The 22,732-nt window shown below is 39.5% G+C and overlaps 1 protein-coding gene across 2 annotated transcripts in view; it reads right to left on the bottom strand.

Annotated features, from left to right (window-relative positions):
- The window catches only part of WDR70 (WD repeat domain 70), a 295,765-nt gene that overhangs the window by 5,474 nt on the left and 267,559 nt on the right, over nt 1-22,732 (bottom strand). For both annotated transcript variants that reach the window (XM_030331030.1, XM_030331039.1), the window contains 4 exons: nt 19,890-19,990; nt 18,161-18,240; nt 16,044-16,160; nt 13,626-13,788 (listed from right to left, as the gene is read on the bottom strand). In XM_030331030.1, coding sequence (XP_030186890.1) covers nt 13,626-13,788; nt 16,044-16,160; nt 18,161-18,240; nt 19,890-19,990 — 461 coding nt within the window. The remainder of the gene's footprint in view (nt 1-13,625; nt 13,789-16,043; nt 16,161-18,160; nt 18,241-19,889; nt 19,991-22,732) is intronic.

A 22,732-nucleotide genomic window follows, 5' to 3' on the forward strand; every position in this document is an offset into this window, starting at 1 on the left:
CGTCCGACTTCAGCCAGGTCACGATCTCGCGGTCCGTGAGTTCGAGCCCCGCGTCAGGCTCTGGGCTGATGGCTCAGAGCCTGGAGCCTGTTTCTGATTCTGTGTCTCCCTCTCTCTCTGCCCCTCCCCCCGTTCATGCTCTGTCTCTCTCTGTCTCAAAAATAAATAAACGTTAAAAAAAAAAAAATTAGAGAATGCCAGTGTTTTATAGAAGCAAAGTGAGAGAATTATAGCTTTAAATCTTGTAGCTATTCTGTCTTTTCAGCAATTTTTATCTTCAAATTTATTTCCAGCAGTTATTCTTTTGAAAAATTTTGGAAACTTATGTATGAGAAAGAGCAAAAAAAAAAAAAATTCAATTCAGGATTATCTAGGGCATTTAAAACTGATTTCTTCAGTCACTACTTTTTAAGACAATGAGAAACAGAGATGATTAAACAGAGTTAGGAATAGAACCAAAAGATTTCTTCCCTGGGGGATGGCCTAATTTGCCCTTGGCATAGAAAACTACTATAAAAATAAATCAACAATGTCAAGCAGGAGTAAAATGACACATTCAAAAAAAAAGTTAATGGATTTGAAAACACTTAAAAGTTGGTCCAGAAATCCCTGCTTTTAAAACCAACAGGAAACCAACAAATAAACAACAACAAAAAATACTTCAAGTCTCTATTGTCTCTATTCACATTGTCACTGGCCACAAAAATGGATTCCTTTCTGGGCTGCTTGAAGAAACGGAATTTGTGTACTGATTTTAATATAGACTCTGTTGAGTGCTTCCATAAGGAAGAGTAGAACAAATCAAACCAAATGGGCCTGAACACATGGCAGGAACTCAGGAAATACAAATATAAATAAGTAATGAGCAAGAAATATATTCCACCACCTTGAGAAAGCATTTCCATTACCGATCCATTACCTGTGTTCTATTAAATCAGTTCCTCCAGGATTCTATACCTCCTTTCTCAAGAGACAGGAAATTGTCAACTCAAACCTTCAGCCTCATGGCTGGAGATTTATGTAAGTTGCCCAACACAAAAGCTTATAAAGAGGCTGACTTGAAGAAAAAGGAGGTAAGGGGAACATTCCATTCAGCCAAAAGTATAATCACCACAGTTGCTCAACAGGTTAGTGGGAACACGGAAAGCCTCAGTGAGCACGAGCAGAGTAATCCACCTTATTGAAATCAGCTTTATTCAGGCTACCTATTTTACTGGTTTGTGGCCCACACTTACCCATTTTCCTAAGTATTAAATGAAAACTTAAGCTTACAGAAGGCTGATGTGAAACTTGTGTTTTCCAGTTTAACTCACTTTGCGAATAGTAAACATTTTTCACTTGACTGTATATGTCAACTTGTTTATTAGACTTACCAAGAAAAGGAGAACAGATTACATATCAACATGGTTATTATTACTAATCATTAAATAAACTAATCAGAGAGGGGCTGAAAGGTTTTTTGTTTTATTTTGTTTTAGCTTCAGTAAACTCTGCATTTGCTAATAGTTAATATTTCATGAAGCAAATGTAAAATCTTAAGCAAATGTCTTTCTCAAATCTATAAATTCTGATTAGATGATACTTTGTGCTGAATAATTTTCCCCTTGGGACATTTTTTTAAACTGAATTCTCAAAGTTATTTGTACAAAGTGAGTCTTTTCCAGCAACTGTGTTCTAACAGAAAAATGTCGGAAGCCCAACAAAAATTGAATCCCACCTTTGGTGGTTCTGCCCAGAAGAATTTTGTGTAGAACAGTCAGATTCCCCCTGCAATACTCTTATGAGGGCATTTCTGCAGTGCACTGTTTGTGCAAGAGATTCAAAGTGTCCGCGAGTGAGTAGTCCTTTCTCTTCTGACTAAGCTCCAACCTGGGCCTTCTATGCTCCTTTTCTAGTGCTCAGGCCACAGAAGAATCTCAGAATGTTTTCAGCTGCAATGGCAAGTCCACAGGTCACATTCTCATTAATTACAGATATTCTTCTAATATGATTCATTCAAAGCCAGCTCCAGGGTCACAGAATGAGGATGAGGAGAAATCACTCGTAATATTTAGTCATCACTATGTGAGTGGAAACCACAAGCTTTTTTGGCTCAGGGCCCATTGTTTATTATGAAGGAAAACCTCAAAGCCAAAGTCAATTATAGCCATGACTTGACAATCTGACACACTTGTTAACCCTGTTAGAATGAATACGGTCCAGATGAACTGTGACCCAGTCATCACAATTGCAGAATTATTAAGATTAAATAAAGGGCCTGACCAAAAGATTCCACTTGAAATGGTCCCTTCTTTCTGGTGAAGAGCTAATCAAAGATAATTTTTTTTTTAATACTCGGGATGCATAAGAAGATGAGACGCAACATGATGTTTCCAGAGAAAGAATGTTCTATTTTCTTCACAAACTGAACACATAATATTTTGGAAACTACATAAACATATCTCAGACTCATTAAATAGGGCACACTAACTCATAATGCTGGGTGTGTGAGTTCAAAGACGAGTGAGGGTGGAAAAAGGGACAAATGTGAAGCCTGTGGCAACTAGAAACAGAAAGACAGTGAGGAAAGGAAAACAGAAAGAGCCTTCTAAAATCACCACCACCTGCCTTATCACTAAATAGTTAAACAAGTCAGAAGGATAAAATCTTTGAAGAGTATGCAGGCCTGGGGCCACCCAGGTGTTAGCAGTACCCCCTCCAGGCTCACGTTTATAGCCAGCGTTACTGCAGCCCTGCTCTCTTCCCTCCCAGAGGGGGAAACAGCCTCAGCGAGTGTAAGTAAAGCACAGAGGGAGCACAACACCTCAGAACTTCTGATTCTTAGTCTCGTGTTCGGCTATGCCATGCTGGCTCACACGATAGTCTTTCAGCTTCCCTATTGGTCAATTTTTTAAATAATTACTGGTTGCTTTGTGATGAGAAGCAGTACACTACAGTTGTCAAAAGCAGAAGCCTGACTCTGAAGCCAGGCTTCTGCATTCAAATCCCAATTCTGCCACCTGCTACCTGTGTGGCTTTGGTCAAGTTATAAGCCTCAACTTCCTCATCTATAACATGGGAACAATGATACCACCTACTTCATAGGGATGTTGTGGAGATTAAATGAATATATACAAAGTTCTTAAACAAGGCTGGCATGGTGTAAGTATAATAAATATGTCATTATTATTACACCCTTTGCTTTGGTTATCAGGTGTTCCTCACCTCATATAAAAAGTATGTTTTCAAAAAGTTGTATGTAGAATATATTTGGTAAAATAATTTATATATTAAATACACCACAGCGGCTTGCTATTTAAAAAAAAAACTGGGGGAAATTATTTGGTTATGTAAGTAATCTGTCTTCAGTATAAACCTGTATAATTAGAATAATCTACTCTGTACATTTGAATTTTCTAAGGGTGAATCATTTGTGATTTATTTTAAATCATTACTTTTGTATTATTACTGAACTTTAGTGTGCAAAATAATCACCTGAGAAACTTCTAAAGATGCAGATTTCCAGTCCCAAGCCCACAAAATCTAACTGAGTTGGTCTGAGGTGCAGTCTAGAAACCTGTACCTTTAACCCCCTACCCCCACCCTTGACTCTGACACAAGGCAGTCTACAAAACCACTTTGAGAAATGCTGGCCTCTATATAGGAATATGGTGGACAGGGATGATCAGTTACCTAAATGTAACTCAGGAAAAAAGTTACATTTTCCTCTGTGGGTTTATGTCTCTTCCTGACACAAATAATATACAAACCTTTACTCACTTAAGGAACAACCTCTTCAGGGGTGCCTGGGTGGCTCAGTCGGTTAAGCGTCCGACTTCGGCTCAGGTCATGATCTCGTGGTTTGTGAGTTCAAGCCCCACGTTGGGTTCTGTGCGGATAGCTCAGAGCCCGGAGCCTGCTTCAGATTCTGTGTCTCTCCATCTCTCGGCCCCTCCCCTGCTCATGCTCTGTGTCTCTCAGTCTCTCAATAATAAATAAACGTTAAAAAAAAAAAGAACCTGTTTAAATATTGCCTACTGATTTAACATGACTTTAAATGGATCCTTTATGGATGGGAATGATATTTTAATACGCACACATATTCATGTATCCCATATCTGACAAGACATGCACGTTGAAGATTCAATCTACCGAACCAGCAATAATGGCAGCTTCTCTGGCAAGAAAAGTGACCATGGCTGACAGAGCTGTCAGGCTGGCAGGCTACTGGCCAGGGTCCAGGCTCCCACGCACGTCCATCCCTGTCTGATGTGTAAGCTAATAGCATTCTGGATCTATATCCTACCCACTCTCCAGCCAGCTCCTCCCCCCTCTCTCCAGCCACTTCTTTTAACAAGAAACTGTAATTGAATCTGACCATGTGTGGCTGAACAAGAGGCCTCTGTGATCCTGCTGTGTTTTAAAACTTCCATGGCTATTACATTGCTGGTGCCAGGAACGAAATGCAAATACTCAACCAATAAAGGTGAAGTGTTCAAAGACTCTTTGTGATCACCACTGGAGAACAAAGGTATGTATATGCCTTGTTCATGTGCAAGCCAGGAGATTTGGTAATGTCTAATTGTGCTCTTCTGTGATAAAGGGAAATACAGTAAATCTTCATTTCATCACTGACAGAAGTCAATTGCAGTGAAGAAAAACAACCAGACACACATTCTCAATTACAGTGACCTTTACGAAAAGATCCTTTTAAATATTAGCTTCCCTTCGAACACTTTGCCACTTGGCAGTAAACAGTATACTCTAGCAGGTGAACACAGGAGAAATAGCACTGCAATTCTGGCTAACGAATCACATGCCACAGACAGTGCCATGAACTTAGTTAGCATGCAATAAATGGAAGGTGACAAAATTGGGTGGAAGGAAGGAGATGGGAGCAAAACACAACAGCAGAAGGGTATATATCAAGAGAGAGCACAGTCCTCTGAAAAGCTCATGAGATTAGGGATAGAGAGAGCTGAAGTGCGGCTCCAGCTACAATCACTCTCGACTGCAAGCTTCAGTCTCCTCACATGTAGTGTAAAAGACATGACCTGTTCTCCCCACTTTACAGAGCTAATATTTAAACTAGCACATTATTCAACTGTAAATATAACTAAGTCACCTACAATGCAGGAAAGTATCATTTGTTAACGGTCACCAAAAAACAAAAAGAACTTTTGCTTCAATTAATTCTATTTAAAACTAAAAATCTGGATGAATGATTTCCCAAGAAAATACTAATTACTGAGCAGACTCAGAAGAGTAGGAAAATCCCAATAGAGTATTTATCATGAGGGGATGGAAAAGAAAGCCAAAAATTAAGAAATTGCTACTTAACCTCTCCTCCACAAAAGCACCAGGTTTTGACACTTTCACAGGTGAATTTTATCAACTCTTTACAGAGTAGATAGATTTAATGGCATTCAGAACAGTCTGAGAGTATACATAGAAAAAGCATACAAAATTTTTATGAACCCAGTTTGACACGTGACAAAGAACAAACCATAACTATGTTAGGGTCATACCAAAGAAACAAGGATAATTTAATATGAGGAAATTCAGTAATATAGTTCATTGTATTTCTTGATCAAAGTATAAAAGTCATATGATCACTTCCACAGAAATATAATAAACAAATCCAATAAAATTCAGCATCTCTTTCAGATAAACATACCTCTGGTCTTTGTATGGTGTTTTCTTTGCATGGGATGCTCTTCCCTTGGATATCTACACGGCTTACTCCCTCATTTCATTTAAGTCAAAAATCACTTAGCAGAGGTTTTACCCCAATCACCATAGCTAAAATATAGCACCCTTTTTGCTACATCCTCTTATCTCTATTTTAGTTTTATTCTTTGCACTATCATCTAAAATTTATGGATTTATTTAGTGTCTGTCTCTGCCTACTTGAATATAAGTTCCATAAAAATTACTGTATCCCCATAACCTAGAACAGTACCTGACATATTACAGGTGTTCAATAAATCTTTATTGAATAAATAAATGGAAGAGAAAGATATGGATTCATCCTTAATGTCTTACATGTGTGAGTTTTCAAAAGTTATGCTTCATGGAGATGTATCGTTAAATTGAACAATATGAAATTGCCAATATTTGACTTTTTTTCACCTACAAAAAGGCCAATTAGGTATTTTAACCTAATAGAGTCACTCCTGTTAAAGTTCAAGAAAAAGATGTGTGCAACCATGATATTATTTAATATTGTTCTGGCACTATTAGTCAATACATTAGATAACTTAAATTGGGAAACATCTATTCATAATAAAAACTTTCAACCAAGTAGGATTAGAGAGAATATACCTCAACATTATAAAGGCCATATATGAAAACCCACAGCTAACATCACACTCAATGATGAAAACTGAGAGCCTTCTAAGATCAGGAATAAGACGAGGATGTCTACTCTTGCCACTTTTTTTTTTTTACGTTTTTTATTTTATTTTTGAGACAGAGAGAGACAGAGCATGAACAGGGGAGGGGCAGAGAGAGAGGGAGACACAGAATCTGAAACAGGCTCCAGGCTCTGAGCTGTCAGCAAAGAGCCCGACGCGGGGGCTGTGAGATCATGACCTGAGCCGAAGTCGGACGCTTAAACGACCAAGCCACCCAGGCACCCCCACTCTTGCCACTTTTATCCAACATAATACTAACGTCCAAGCCACAACAATCAGACGAGAAAAAGAAATGAGGCATCCATGGTGGTAAAGAAGAAGTTAAACCATCACCATTAGCAGATGACATTATACTACACATAAAAAATCCTAAAGACTCCACCAAAAACATATTAGAAGTAATAAATGAATTCAGTAAAGTTGCAGTACACAAAATTAATCTCCATAAGCTGTTAGTATTTCTATACACAAATAAATAAAGTGCCAGAAAGAGAAATTAAGAAAATAACACTTACAATTGCACCAAAAAGAATATACCTAGAAATAAACTTAACCAAAGAGGTGAAAGAATGTACTCTGAAAACTATAAAACAATGATGAAAGAAATTGAAGATGACACAAACAAATGGAAAGATATTCCATGCTCATGGATTAGAAGAACAAACATTATTAAAATGTCCATATTACCCAAAGCAATCTACAGATACAATGTAATCCCTATCAAAATACCAACAATATTTTTTACAAATCTAGAACAAATAATCTCAAAATTTGTATGGAACCACAAAGACCCCGAATATCCAAAGCAATCCTGAGAAAAAAGAACAAAGATAGAGGTATCAGAACACCAGATCTTAAGATATACCACAAAGCTGTAGTAATCAAAACACCATGGCACTGGCACAAAAATAGACACATAGTTCAATGGAACAGACTAGAGAGCCCAGAAATAAACCCGCACTTCAATGCTCAATTAATCTGTAGCAAATGAGGCAAGAATACACAGTGGGGAAAAGACAGTGTCTTCAATAAATGGTGTTGGAAAAACTGGATAGCTACAGGCAAAAAAATGAAATTGGACCACTTTCTGCACACCACACACACACATACACACCCCTCAAAATAGATTAAAGACCTAAATGTGAGACCCAAAACCACAAAAATCCTAGAAGAGAGCACTGGCAATAATTTCTGTGACATCAGTTGTAACATTTTTCTAGATATGTCTCCTAAGGCAAGAGAACAAAAGCAAAAATAAACATGTGGGACTCCATCAAAATAAAATGCTTCTACACAGCAAAGGAAACCATCAACAAAACTAAATGACAACCTACCAAATAGAAGATATTTGCAAATAACCTATCCAATAAGGGGTTAATATTCAAAATATATACAGAGGAGTCATAAATTCAGCAGAAGAAAAGATTCTTTTTACAATGGCATAAAAATGTGAAAGATCTATTTAAAGAAAACTTAAAAATACTACTAAGAGGTAAAGAGATGTGACTAAATAGAAAGACATACCCTGCTCTTGGTTTAAAAGAACCAATATTGTAGGGGTGCCTGGGTGGCTCAGTCAGTTGAGCGACCGACTTCAGCTCAGGTCATGATCTCTCAGTCTGTGAGTTCGAGTCCCACGTCGGGCTCTGTGCTGACAGCTCAGAGCCTGGAGCCTGCTTCAGATTCTGTGTCTCCCTCTCCCTCTGCCCCTCCCCCACTCTTGTTCTGTCTGTCTCAGAAATAAACATTAAAAAAAATTTTTTTAAAAAGAACCAATATTGTAAAACTATCTAAATTAATATATAATATAACTCAATTCCAGTAAAAATATTACCAAGAATTGAGGTGGGGGGAGGTGTTTCCTAGATAACTTAAAGTCATGGATACCTATAAAAATAGAAAATTTTTACTAAGAAGAATAATGAGAAGAATAATGTAGGAAGGCCTACAACAATGAAAAGTTTGGTGCTGCTACTTGAACAGACCAATTAATAGAACAGAAGAGAGAGCCCATAAATTGGCTAAAATTCATATGTAAGTGCAGTGTGTGTAACGATGTGATTTCAATTCAATGAGGAAAACTAGATCATCCAACTAAAAAGTGTTACAGCAACTGGCTAACCAAGAGGAAAAAATTAAACTGGAGCTCTGCTGTTGTAGGCTGGAAAAATAGTCCCTCCCAAAATATCCACCTTAAATCCCTGGGAGCTGTGAATATTACCTTATTTGGAAAAAAAGGTCTTTGCAGATGTGATTAAGGACTTTAAGATGAGGAGATGGTCCTGGATCATCTTGGGTGGGCCCCAAATGACATCAGAGGTATCCTTGTAAGACAGAAGAGGAAACCAACACAAAGCACAAGGCATTGCCAAGATGGAGAAGAGACTGGGGCAATGTGGCTACAAGCCCACCTAGCAGGCAGCCTCCAGAAGCTAGCAGAGGCAGGGAACAAATTTTCCCCTAGAGCCTCTGTATGGAATGCGGCTCTGGTGACACCTTGATTTCACACTTCCGGCCTGCAGAACCGTGAGAGAATTAAGTTCTGTTTTTCAGGCCACCAAGTTTGTGGTAATTTGTTACAGTGGCCACAGTATACAAATATACCTTCCTCACTCCCTTCACTAAAATAATTTCAGGTGAACAGAAATTTAACTCTAAAAAATAATTTTAAAAATGGTGAAATAGAAAGATGGGAGAATCTGAAGAATTACCTTAGATGGGAAGCCTTCCTAACTAAAACAAAACCCAAGAAGGAAAAAATTCCTAAAGGTGACTACATTAAAATAAATTTGATAGCACACTGCTCCAAATAGGTTTGTGTGTGTTTACACACAAAGTAAATTACTGAGGTATCTCTATAAATGTTGAACTAATACTGACCGCTGATTATTGGGTGATATTAACAATGTATAATTTATAGGAGGGTGTCAAAGATCTTACTTACTATTGAAGAGAATGAGACACTGAGAAGATACCTTTTAGAACCTACTGGATAGTAAGTCCTTGCTAGAACCAAGGCCAGGGAGCTGGCCTTAGAATTTCCAGGTTATTGTTCTAACTTCTAACAGCTAATTACTTTGATGAAGGATCTAACTTTAATGTTGTATGTAATTTTCATGTCTGAGAGTTTAGGTAATACATGCACATAATGAACAAAACTTTCCAGCAGTGCTAACAGGCAGACTATGGAACTGCGAAGGCCCCTTTCACTTTCACACACACAACCCCATTCCTGTTCCTTTGTTCACTACTTAAAACATACCTACCACCTCCATTTCTTGGCTCTCCTCCCAGAGGGAGTCCAGGTATAGATGAACAGATATGTATATAGATACATCCACTGCTTAAAAACACAGGTAGACATCATGTTTTATAAGCTGGTTTCTGTTTTTGCTTGCAGGTTGGTTTTGTACTTAGGAGATTAGGCCACATCCATCCACATATATATCTAGCCCATTCTTTATACTTTCTTGATATCTTTCATTGTATGGATAGGCTATACTTTTCTAAAACAATACCCCATTGAAGGACATTTACATTGTTTTCAGTCTTTTGCTTTCCTACACAATACTGAGCTTAATATCTTTGGACATACACATTTGCCCACTTGTGCAAAACTTCCTGAAATACAATTGCCAAGTCAAAGGGTATTTGCATTTTAAATTTGTATAGATAGTGCCAAATTTTTCTCCAAATGATGCTCACTATGTTTAGCAAATTTTAAAAAATGGCTCTGTTTATTCCTCTCTCCTCAGTTAATTTTTTTGTATGTTTCTAAACAAGTTTCTTTAAGTATAAAAAAAACCCTAATAGTAATAGAAAATAATGACCCCATTAAAAACCGAGTGTCAACAGAGGCACAATCTACAAGCTTATCTGACTGCCAATGAGGCGTTGACATACATTAGCTTATACACATACAAATTCTATACAAAAGGCAGCTAAGTGTGCACTATTTAGTTGGCCAGCCTTGATATGACCCTCTTAGCTGCTGTAATATTATCCAACTAATGGTTCAGAGATGTTCCATCTGTACTGTCTGGTTATTAGTACACACTGTGAACCACCACCACTGACATGCCACAGTAAGGTCTGTTCTGCTACAACATGTACAGCAGAGGATGCAGTGCTCCCCCCCCACACACCCCCAAAGGCCCTCAAATCTCTTTAGCATTTTTGTGTAGGGTGCTTTCACTCACAACAGCAGCACCTGTCTTTGTCAGAGGGCTATCAGCAGGTTGCTAAAGCCCTGGAAAGCTGGAAGTACATGGGAATGTCTCCCCCCAACCCCACCTGCAGCCATTAGCAATAACCAATAGATACTGGGGTATAAATACTCCAGTTACCATGCCTCTGACCAGGGTCTCCAGGGTTACCCTGCAGAGCGAGCCAAAGTGACCCCCTTGAAACTGTGCTTGATACTCCCTTACTTGGTTTCATTACAGTTCTCCACTCTCCTCCTGGTTTTCTCTATGGACGCTTCCTAATAAATCACCTTTATATGAATCTTTTTCTCAGGTCTGCTTCTAAGAAACCCAAGCTATTGCTTCTTTTGGCTAAGATCAAGTGTAGTATCTGTTCTTATCAGTTTAAGAAATCCAAGCTAAAACAATGTGTTTTTTCTTTTATGCAAAGTAGCTCATAATGATTAGCAGATAGGGACCTTATATTGCCATAACACGTACACTGATTTGGTTTATAAGTGATTCTTTTCCAGCACAGTAATGTTTTGAAAAGTGATCAGTGTCCAGCTTTCTCATAATTTAAGAGAAAACTTTAATAGTATATAAAGACACCAAGAAAAAAACCTGACTATACCTCCAGCAATACAAAAATACATATGGCCAAGTTTATTTAATGTAGCTCTGTTAGAAATTGCAAAATACTGGAACACCCTAAATACCCACTCATAGGAGATAGCTGAATAAACTATGTGCCTCCCTACACTGGAGCACTATGCAGCTGTGGAAAAATGAGAAGGAGCTCTGGGAACCAATGTAGAGTGATCTCCAGGGCATAATCCTAAGTGAAAAACAGCAGAGCCCAAAAGGGTACTTATATTATGCTACCCTTCATGTGAGAAAGGAGAGGGTGTAAGAAAATACTCACAAATCTGTTCGTTTGTGCAAGAGACCTACGGAAAAGATAGGGCAGAAACTAAAGAGATTAATTACCTGCAGAGGTGGGTGGGGGAAGAGACTGAGTGAGGCAGGCTATGGGCAAGAAAAACAAAGAGGAACTGTGGCACATCTTGTGGTATCAGAGAGTAAGGAAGTGCTCAAAAAAATACAGGGATCTGTCAAAAGAGGACAGGAGTTATTCTGAAGGAGATTCTTTTAGCCAAAGTTGGAACAATTTGAGCAAAAACCTAAATAATGATAGTACTGAATTTTAACCCATAAAGTATTTTGAAATCCACACTGATACAAAAAATACTTGAAAAATAAGTAAATGTGGGAGAAGGGACAATTCTTCCTCTTAGTAGAATTCCAATTAATAAATGTGGAAGAAACAGGGAAATAGAAAATCACCATTAGGCAAACACCACAGTAATAACTACTGCAGGCAAATCTACCCACGGATAATAAAATTAGAGAGCCAAAGTTTAAAGAGGGGCAGGATTTTCAGAGCTGTAAAATATCACCCCCAAATAATTTATTAACTCAAAATAATGACAGTAACTTACAGTGGAGAAACTTGGCAGATATCACCTTAACCAGGTGACCAAGGTCAACCTCACCACCGATAAGACATACTGACATGACATTCTTGATATGATGAACCCAAAGGGATACAACATCAGCCCTGTATTATGTTTGCCTAAAATACACAGTTTCATTCCAATTGTGTGAAATATCAGACAAATCTAAACTGAGAGACAAAATGTACAAAATAACAGACCAGTGTTCACCAAAAGTGTCAAGGTCATGAAGGACAAGAAAGACTGAGAAACCGTAAAGACTGGATGAGACTAGGGGCACCTGGGTGGCTCAGCTGGTTAAGCAACTGACTTTTGAAATCAGCTCGGAGTTTGATCTTGCGGTTTATGAGATAGAGCCCCGAGTCAGGCTCTGGGCTGACAGTGTGGAACCTCCTCGGGATTCTCTCTGTCCCTCCCTCTCTGCCCCTCTACCCAACTCTCTCAAAACAAATAAATAAACTTTAGAAAAAAAAAAAAAAAGACTGGATGAGACTAGGGAGAAACAACTAAATGTAATATGGTGATATGGGACCCCTGACAGGATCCCTAGAGAGAGAAAGAATATCAGTGGATAAACTGGGGAAAATCAAGTAAGGTCTGTTGCTTCATCAATAATATTGTACCAATATTAATTTTTCTAGTTAATTCTAATTGCTAAATAGTTGTACTGTGGTTATGTAAGGTGTTAACATTAGGGTAAGTTGGGTGAAGAGTGTACATGAGCTCTTTGCAATTTTTCTGTAAGTCTAAAATTAGTTTAAAATGAAAAATTAAGAATCCAAAATTCTACAATACTACCTTTCTTTTGTGTAAATTTATCTGTTTTAGTGGCTTTAAGAAACACTACAAGTTCATCCATGTTGAGCTATTTCAGGGAATCTGAGCAGGCAGGCTCTACTCTGTCTATGTACGTGTTACGTACATAGTTCTGCAAATAAAAGAAGTCCTTAATGACAGACCTACAGACTGCTCCCCTTCATTTGCTTTTAACTCTCTTCAACTAAGATAATGCATATGGTGATTTTCCTTTTTTTAGTCATAGATAGAATGGGCTTCATACAATGGGTTTCCACTGGGCTAAAACTGATGAAACTGACCTACTTTAAAAATTCACCATTTTAGGGGCGTCTGGGTGGCTCAGTTGGCTAAGTGTCTGACTTTGGCTCAGGTCATGATCTCACAGTTCATGGGTTCAAGCCCCATGTCAGGCTCTGTGCTGACAGCTTGGAGCCTGGAGCCTGATTCAGATACTGTGTCTTCCTCTCTTTCTGTTCCTCCCCCACTTGCACTCCGCCTCTCTCTCTCTCAAAAATAAATAAAGATTAATTTTTTTTTTTTTTTTTACCATTTTAAGAGTCCTAAGATATAAACAAATGCCTAGGTTCAGGACTATGAGTACCTGGCTTATTTTTCATGCTCAAGAATAGAACAAGAAATGGAGAGTTAGAACCTCAAAGCAGCCATTGTTACATTCTTTCCTATTCATTAAACATAATAATTTTTCTTATTTTAAAGGGTTGTTTTCTTACTTAGAATATGCTGGAGAAACCCAATATGGGTTGTCTTCGGCTGCTTTAGCATGCCGCAAAATGGCTTCCCGGGGATTGCTGTCATCAGTTTTGTCCAAAGCAATGTTCTTCACAATGTATGATGACAGAGTGCCCCCATGGGTTCCAACCCGGCCACCACGACCTGTTTCAAAGGAAAAAAACCAATCAGATAATGGAATGAGCATGACAGTATATATGTATACCTTGTATACACTGTACTTATCTGAAAAGGCTGAGAATCCTTCAGTCCTGGCTTCCAAGGTGGCTGGTTACATGAGTAACAGAGTGAGGCCAGAACTTCACATTTACCCGATTTTTGGCATCCCCTATGGAATCAAGGTTTGGAGCACTCTGGGGCTTCTTCAGACCTTGGTTTGAGGAGCACAGATCTCAAGAATACTTCAGTATCATCCTTTCAGCTTTCACAACCAAAGTAGGAAATCACCAAACCTTAACTTTCCCATAACATTTTTAAATAGAAAGAGATATTTTTTCGACGTGTTTTAGCTGTTTAACTTACATAGTGATACTAATGCAGCAGGAATTACAAATACTTTGCCATGAATATGCCTTAAAAACATTCCTCAGGCATGAACATTTGAAATTCAATTAATAAAAATAACCAATATTTGTTAGACACTATTTTAGCCTTAAACAAACACATCTTAGGGCTTGCCATCTTCCAGGTACCTTGTAGGAGAGAAAACAAGTAAGTTGAATACACTGATTCACGTTATTTTATGGTGCTAGAACTGCTCCAGTAGACAGAAAGCTCTGTAAGGGCAGGGATTTGTTAAGATCTGCTAGATCCTTAACAGCTAGCCTGGTGCCTGGTACTCAAAAATGTATGACATTTTAGGAAAAATTAAAAAACAAAACAAAACAAAAACGCATGAAGAGCCAAACTGTGCTAAAAAATTAATTCTATAAATCAAAATAAGAGACTAAATAAGGCAGGAAAGAATTCATTGGGAAAGGATTTGTGTGGCCAGTAACTATTACGGTACTTAGAGGAAGGAGAGAGCTCTTCAGGCTGAGGTGGTTGGGGAGGTCTTTGGGAAGAGGTAGATCCAATTTGCGAAAGCTCAGAAGGCAGAGGTCACTTTGAGTGAGCAGAATGGCTTAAGTACAAAAGTATAGAAAGAGGACAATTCAATCAATGGGCATTTGCAGGCAGAAATGAACCAATAGTCAGTCGTATCAGAAGATCAGAGTAGGAGAGAAGTGAGGTGGAATGCTCAGAAGTGAGTTTGAGTACACTAAGGAGAACCTTGATTCTCTGAAAATGCAAATGGAAGTGGGAAGCTTAAGAAATTTGGGGGCAGTAGCAACATGAAAGCCAGAGGAGTTGGGGCGCTGGGGTGGCTCAGTTGGTTAAGCACCTGGCTTTGGTTCAGGTCATGATCTCATGGTTTCATGAGTTCAAGCCCTGCATCAGGCTCTGCGCTGACAGCTCACGCTGTCTCTGTCTCTCTCAAAATAAATAAACTTAAAAAAAAATTTTTTAAAAAGAAAAAAAAGAAAGCCAGAGAAATTGTAAATAAAAGCTGTGTATAAGATGGATGGAGGCAGGGTGGGGAGCAGAGAGAGAGACTGACTTGAGATAAGATGCCTAGTTAGAAGGGCTTTTCAATAATCCATGTAAGAATACTACTTGGGAACTTTGATTAGAATGGTGGCAGGGAAAATGAAAACAAAAAAAAGTTAAGATAGAGATGTGAAATGTTTCCAAAGCTGAAGGTGCAGGCCAAACAGATGTAGGCCCACAGCTGAGGTTCAAGATGAATGAACAAGTTAAAAGCTATATATAGGCTTAGGAGCCTAAGACAAGGGAAACCACACAAGCGATAGCTAGTAAAATGGGATTCCAGTAGAGGCATGTGTTCATGATAGCCAACGCTGTCTTGCTTTCTTCTGGTACCTATTTTCGTAAAAACTCTAAGGACCTTTATTCATCTTGTAGGGGAATGGGCAGCTCCATTATATCAACAAAGAACTCAATGATTGTAACTTTTTGCCTTGTGTGAAACCTAATCCAGTCTGGATTCTAGTACCCAAATGTTGTATATGAAGCCAATATTGAGAGCAGTGGTTTTATCACCAGGTTCTAGGAGCCCCAAAGTACTACCAAGGTCACCTAAAAGAGCTCAAGTTAGACAGCAAGCAGAGAGGGCTCTAGGCTTCCTCTCCATTTTTATCAGTCTTATGCATCAGGATTCTGCATCAGATCTTTAAACAAAAAGTTGCTAAAAAGAAAATGTCTAAAAACCACCATGTGGTAAAATCTCTCTGAAGACAAAGCAGCATCCAGGCAGAAAGCATCTTTCCAATTCTATACCAGTGACCCCACCCGGCCCCTCACCCCCCTCTGCAGATCACAGGTTAGACCACAGTCACCTGGGCCCGCTACAGGAGGTTCAGGTTTATGAGACTTCAGGGGATCCAGTCTGTCCTTCTCCAGCTGTTTCCTTGTACTCCGTTGGCGGGGCTCACGGAACATAGGCAAGGCATGAGCTACGAGAAGTCACAATTGAAAAATTTTATTATAATAATAACCCTTCCATCCCAAAACATAGCTGAAGCATGACTAACTAAAAGATGACATGGAAGTCATAATGACAGCCTTCATCTAATAATAAAAGACAGTCTTAATGTAACCAATTAGCCAATTTTGTTTGAGACCAGACTCATTGTTCACCTCTGCTGGCAACTAACGCCACTCAGGAAATACTGTCAAATACTGTCATGGAGACACCAGTGAGGCTCCCCATCTCCCAAGCCACGGGTAGCAGTTAAACTTAATTTCTGTGGTTTTGAAAAGAAACACTTAATGGGACTGCTTATTTTTTCTTGTAGGACCCAAATATGAATAATGCCAACAGCTTGCCTGTCAGCCCTGAAGTTTCCTTAGATGCCTCATAAACACTGGAATCACTTCACACGTTTCTGAAATGTGACCACCTCTCAGGAGGAGTTGACAACACTGAGTAACCGGAAGGGAGGAGCACTTAGCCCACTAAGTGGGATAAAGGTTGCCTTGAATGCATGGAGGTGCCTGAATCTCCTGGCATGGTGACTTGATGGGGACTTTTCCCTACTTCTATATGGTGGACAAAACAAAAGAATAAGAATCAAAGTAGTATTTGTCCCATTGCTATTGGTTGCTCACTCAATGTCAGAATTAAATTTCATAATATAAAACAGTATATAAATGTAAAAGGGTAACAGTGATATTCTGCGGGACAGCAAGAGGGTTATCGGGGGGAAAGTTAAGTAATGATCTTTTTCTTGACCAAAAAATATACCAGAATTATTTCTTTGGATCCTTACATGCTGAGTAAAACCTCTTTTAAAATAGAAAAAAATTTTTCCACGGGAGTGGGGAAGAGAAGGTAATGGGTTAATAGACGTTCAAAGGGAATTTATAATATGAATGACAGAAATGTCTAAAATACCTAAAAAATTCTTCTAGTATCCCCCTACCCCTACCACCAGCTGGGGTCAGGGCCATCTCCCTCACCAGTAAAACATGCCTGCCTTGAGTCAGGGGAGCTGAGAAACACAGTCACTAGTCACTCTGTTGGGCAACACGACACAACAGTATTTTTAGGAGGGGGAAAAATAGCTTTTCACTTCAAACGACTGGAGGAATTTAAGTAGGCCGCGTGTAATTACATGAGCTAGACTGGTTGTGACACCGACTTTAACACTTCTACTCTTGCAAAAAGTGCCATGGGATCTCCTTACTGATCGTAAGTTCCAAGGGACTTGGTCTTACAGGAGACCCACCACCAGAGAGAAAACCCAGCAGAACAGCGCCCCCTGGGCTTTAGATGGAGACCCCGGTAAAGTCCACAGAGCATCAGCTCATCACAATTGCTACTGCATCCAAGACGTCCTTCCTAGACACTAGTGGTGACAGATCTGAGGCTGTGGCTCTGGGAAAGACAAATCTGTCAGATTAACAAGGTTGTGTGACAAACCGGACAGAAGCTACTTATTCTGGTAAGATTTCTGGTGCCCACAGTAGTTCATTTTGTATCTAAATGTCTCTGGATCTATCACATGGTCACAGAGTCTCAGAGGGAGCTGACGGAGACCCTTTGCCTAGTCTCCTCACTGTCCTGATAACGTTCAGTTGTTCAACATCATACTGCAAGTCAGTAGTAGAACTGGACAAATCCAGGTCTCCTGATTCCAAGGCCAGCACTCTTTCTTGTTTATTCTTAGAACAGATTGTTATTCTTTAAAAGGCTGCTATGGAGTAATGCATTAGGCTCAAATAGGCTTTTCCCTTTTGGGTTGAAAGTTACATGAAATTACCCTGTCTCTGTGATGAGTCACAGAAGCTAAAGCAGTTAGCTGTTACATGACTCGCAGTTCTGTCCACATGATACTTTGTAATATATGCCTGGACTGTGAAAACTTTTTCTGTCTCTAAAGCCATGAGATCAACACCACATTACAGTAGTAGAGAGAGAGAAGACGATGGAGAGACCATGCTAACAACTTACGGGTGATGATGTAGTCCTGGGTTAGAGTCTCGGCTTGTTTCGCCTTCCGCTGGGTTTTAACCACACATAATTTTGCTCCCCTGGGGCGGGTAAGAGCACATTATTTTCTTTACTTGGTCTTACAAACAGAAAGTCATGTCAAAAACATTAGATACTTTCAGGAACACACTCTGTGCACACCATCTCGCCATGTCCTTGACTTTCTAAGGGATGGCAAAAGATGGGGCCTTGGTGATAAGGGATTAAATTTATGGGAAAGCAAGTCTGTCAGTCAGTGGTTACCACTGAAGGAAAGGGTTGGAGAGGTAATCAGGCAACAGAACAGTAGTTTAAAAAATCTATAGAAATAACCCAAAGATGTAAGTGAAAGAGATACAAGTAAAATTAACCAGTCTTTTCACCCTGAAGGTCACACGGTTCAAATATTAGTTTATGTCTCATATGAAAGCAACCTGGGTGGTCTACACCCCAAGTGGCATTCGTCCACATCTCTAATGTAAGAGTACGAGTGTCTGGAACTGAGTTGGCTTGGCAGTGTTGTCACGGGGCTACTGCCCAAGAATGTGTGGGGTTAACCAAAAGTTTGATTAGGACATTTCACTTCTTCCTTAGCAATAATGAGCTATCCCTCTCAGGAAGCAAATACAAATAAAAAAATTTCTTAAAGATTCCACACATAGAAGCTTCCAAATGGGTGCTATCAAATGGGGCTCATCATTTTCTCAAATGAAACAGACTGTCTCTCTCTCATTCTAATTACATTAGCATTTTCAATTCCTTTATTAAAAAACAAACAAAATCCTATTTGTTCTTAAACACAATAAAAACTTTATTTTACAGGGCAAGGGTTCCAATGCTAGTGCACAAAGTTCCAAGGGAAGACCGACTGTCTGCTTCTATTTCTACCCAAACAAATTATAGCAATGAATATTCATTAACAGAGGATGAGTTTCCTTTCCTCAAAAAGGATGTGGGACCCAAAATAGGTTTATGGGGGACCCCAAAGAATTTAGCATGTGAACTTTTAATACTAGCTGAGCAAGGCTCCCTCTAAAGAAAGAGCTAACCAAGCATCGTACCTTAACAGAGACAAACAAAACCATCCTTTTTTTGGGGGTGGTGACAAATGTCCGCCTTTGTGCCCAAAGAAAATGAACATAATTGAGGAACTGGTTGAGCCTCCAGTGAAGTTTTCGGACTTTTGAAACACATTGGTATATTTAAGTCTGACATTTGGGGTGGGCATGGGATTGAAGAGGAAAGAATTTGTGCTGTCCCCTTCTGCTGGCAGAGAACAACCCCACACATCCAAACTGCTACCTGATAAAAGCCCAAACAGAAAGGGAACAAAACAGACTAGCTGTTTCCATTTCCTGTGAGGGGTGAGTTCCCTGCTTTGTTAATCCCCTACATGTATCACAGCTAATGCCATGTCCAGGGTGGTATGCAAAGTGGGCAGGACTTTTCCCCCCTTTGCACTCAACATTTCAGCTAAAGGACTGCAAATCCCCAGGAAACTTTCACTTTGAATTCTGTATGGATCAAGGGCAATATCCAAATCCTCTTTAAAGTACAATACCAGGAGTTTGAGGCTTTACTCTGTGCCAGCTGCATTTTCTAAAAGGGTGGATCCCCATCAAAGGGGGCAATAAGTAAAAGCAGGGTAGGAAAAGAAACCCTCCCCCCAGTTGTTGTCATCCATCTAAAACAGGCAAGACTTATGAAATACCTCTGACTCTTGTTGGGGTCATAATACACTTTAGCCAATCCATTTCCAGTTCCTACCATGATCTGGTTCAGCTTTGGATGCCACAGGCAGCGGACAACACTCTGAAAAGGAAAGGCATGGTAATCAACTAAAGAAGCCAAGTAAAAATGGGAAAAGTCCCGCTGGTGCTTTGATGGCTAGAGTCAGTTTACTAAACTGAATATCATCCTGATGGTTACCCGTAATTTTTAGGACATTTTCCTCTAAACTACAAGGCTGTGTCCCTGAGGTTCAGTTCTATTCCATCACTTGTTATCTGTGTGATACCCTTTAAAGATGAACAAGTTGTTCCTTCCGACACCCCTCCTCTCATTTCTTGATAACCTTGCAACCACAAGGTTAGGCTTCCCCAGCTCCAGTGCCATGTGAAGCTGGCATCTCGGAATGCTGAACCCACATAACTCAGTTCTGCTTACCACTGAAGCAGATTTAGATCTCAGTGTTTCATGTTTTTATACACACAATATGTCCCTCTGGACAGCAGATTGAAGCCAGGTGGTTATTGTTTTTAGTTCACAAAGATCCAAATCTCATAAAGCTTTTTCAGGAACCACACATATTTGCAGGCATTGAATAATATCTCCCTATCTATGAGATAAACCAGCAGGACGATAGCAGAAGTAAAACAGAGACACGGCATACAAAGACTTGACATTAACCTGAATGAAAAGCTATTTAAGAGAAGGTCCACTGGAAGTTACGATCCTTTGAATTCATTACTGGTAAGGAAAATAAGTGGTGCCCTGGGGTCAAAAAGAATGAGTTCTCAGTGAGAACTACAACCTGTTTTTAATTTCTGTCTGTAGTAAGAGGGCCGAGGTGGGAGGTTTAGCAGGGGGGCAATGATGAAGGGGGGTGGGGGAAGATGAAGCTAAAACTGGTAGGCAGAAACACCATGTGCTAGGTTCTGTGGATCTCATTCTGATAGAACAAGTAATGAGTGGAAACATCAATTCAAGATTTATTTAGAACCATCATGAGCCAAGCAACGCGCAAGGACTAAGAAAAAAGGGTACAATTAGATACTGCTATTTTAGGTTCTAATAGTAAAATGAAAACCATGGCATCCTTGTCTCCCAAATCTCTCTCGGGCTGAGTCTCTCTGGTTTCCTCTCCCTAACCATCCTGCTCCTTTGTTAAGACAGAGTATCTGTGAATCTCCTCAATCCCTTTTGGTAGAAATCCTGGCTCCCCACCTGCCTGGCAAAAAGTATGCATACAGTTATTCGGCTACAAATCCTTCTCTGAGATTCCTGAGGAACTTAAGAGGAAATGTAAGAGTCTGCAGGACTTCGAATTCATGTCTGATAATACTCTTTAAGAGCGGTTCTTAAGCTCTGCACCACTGAAGACAGCTGAGATGTTCTGCCGAGAAAATAAAATCAGAGTGGCTGTTTTTTCCTGGTTGGTAGGCAGTAAAATGAAGTTAAAAGGGCAGGTTTTTACAATTTTAGGTTTTCTTTCCACAACTTTTCTTAAATCTATGGTGCCTGCTACCCAGTGTCTACCAGCAAGTGCTAAAAGATGATAAAACATACAATAGTGAGTATTAATGAAAAAAAAATAAAAAACAGTAAGCATCTTATATATAGAATGGCTTCTGGGGGAGGGTTGTCATTTTGTACACATGTCTGTGAAACCCACTTGATAATGTATGACTGTAAAAGACACATTTTATCTAACAAAACTGTGCTTGGTTGGTAAGATGGAATTAAGTATATCAACAGTTCATGGTCTACAAAGCACAGCCTGACTTACAGGTGCTCTGCCACTGAGATTAATTTGAGAACCAGGCCTTGACCACTGCAAATTTCCAGGTCATGGCCAGGTGCACGGAAACATGAGAAAAGTCACAAACATAACTTCATAAACCCTACCAAGAATAAATTCATCCAAGTCAATACTCACCCTCATGTCACTGCTTATATGTCATCATGTGAAGACTGCCCCTTTTAAAACTGTACCCCACAACTGTCCTTACTCTGCTTTTTCATGTTTCTAAAACATGTTCCACCTTTTAACATAATATATAATTTGTCGTTATTTTTGCTTATTATCTGCCTCCCCAGTGTGAACACAGTTTGCACACAGGCAGAGATCTTGGTGTGTTTCGGGTGGGAGTGTTTCCCAAATGCCCAGTTTAGTGTGTGGTGCTCAATAAATATTTGTTGAAGGAATGAATTAAAAGTTACAGTTCACCCAAGCCTAAATGGACTGCTTTGCTAAGTGGAGTTAGAGACGATTTTCAAGTTAAAATCATTACTACCTATGGAGAACAATTTTATTTCTCTAGATCATTATTATACTCAAATATCCTACAAACAAAGTAGGGTTCGTTTCCTCCCAGTGTGGTCCTAAATAAAGGGATGTGCATGAACCAGAGAGCGAGAGAAGATAGTAAGAGGGACTTTCAAGGGCCCTTCGAAATCCCAGCCACCTACAGATGGCCCCAGGACAGTCTTAAGGACATAGTATTAAAGGTATTTCTCTTCCTTGGTTCTCTAGAAGTCTGGCTAAGCAGTCTAAGATTACTGGTTCTCAAATATGTTTTCAAGTGAGCAGGGTGCAGAATTGGAGAAGATCCACAGTGTAGGCCTGGTAAATTCCAAGACACCCAGCCAAATAGGCAGTTTCCAGGGGCAGCAGGTTACCGTTACTCTCTCCCTCTATGCTGAGGGTGTAAATGTTAGAGAGAGGCAACTGCCCAGGCCAACAGACCAATGTCTGATTGCTTTCTAGGGAGTCCAAAGTCAGGGCACTGCACCTCTATTCCTGTTCACGTCCTCTACCCTCTACAGCTCTTA

The sequence above is a fragment of the Lynx canadensis genome, chromosome A1 (genome assembly GCF_007474595.2).
Source record: "Lynx canadensis isolate LIC74 chromosome A1, mLynCan4.pri.v2, whole genome shotgun sequence".
NCBI classification, from domain to species: Eukaryota; Metazoa; Chordata; class Mammalia; order Carnivora; family Felidae; genus Lynx; species Lynx canadensis.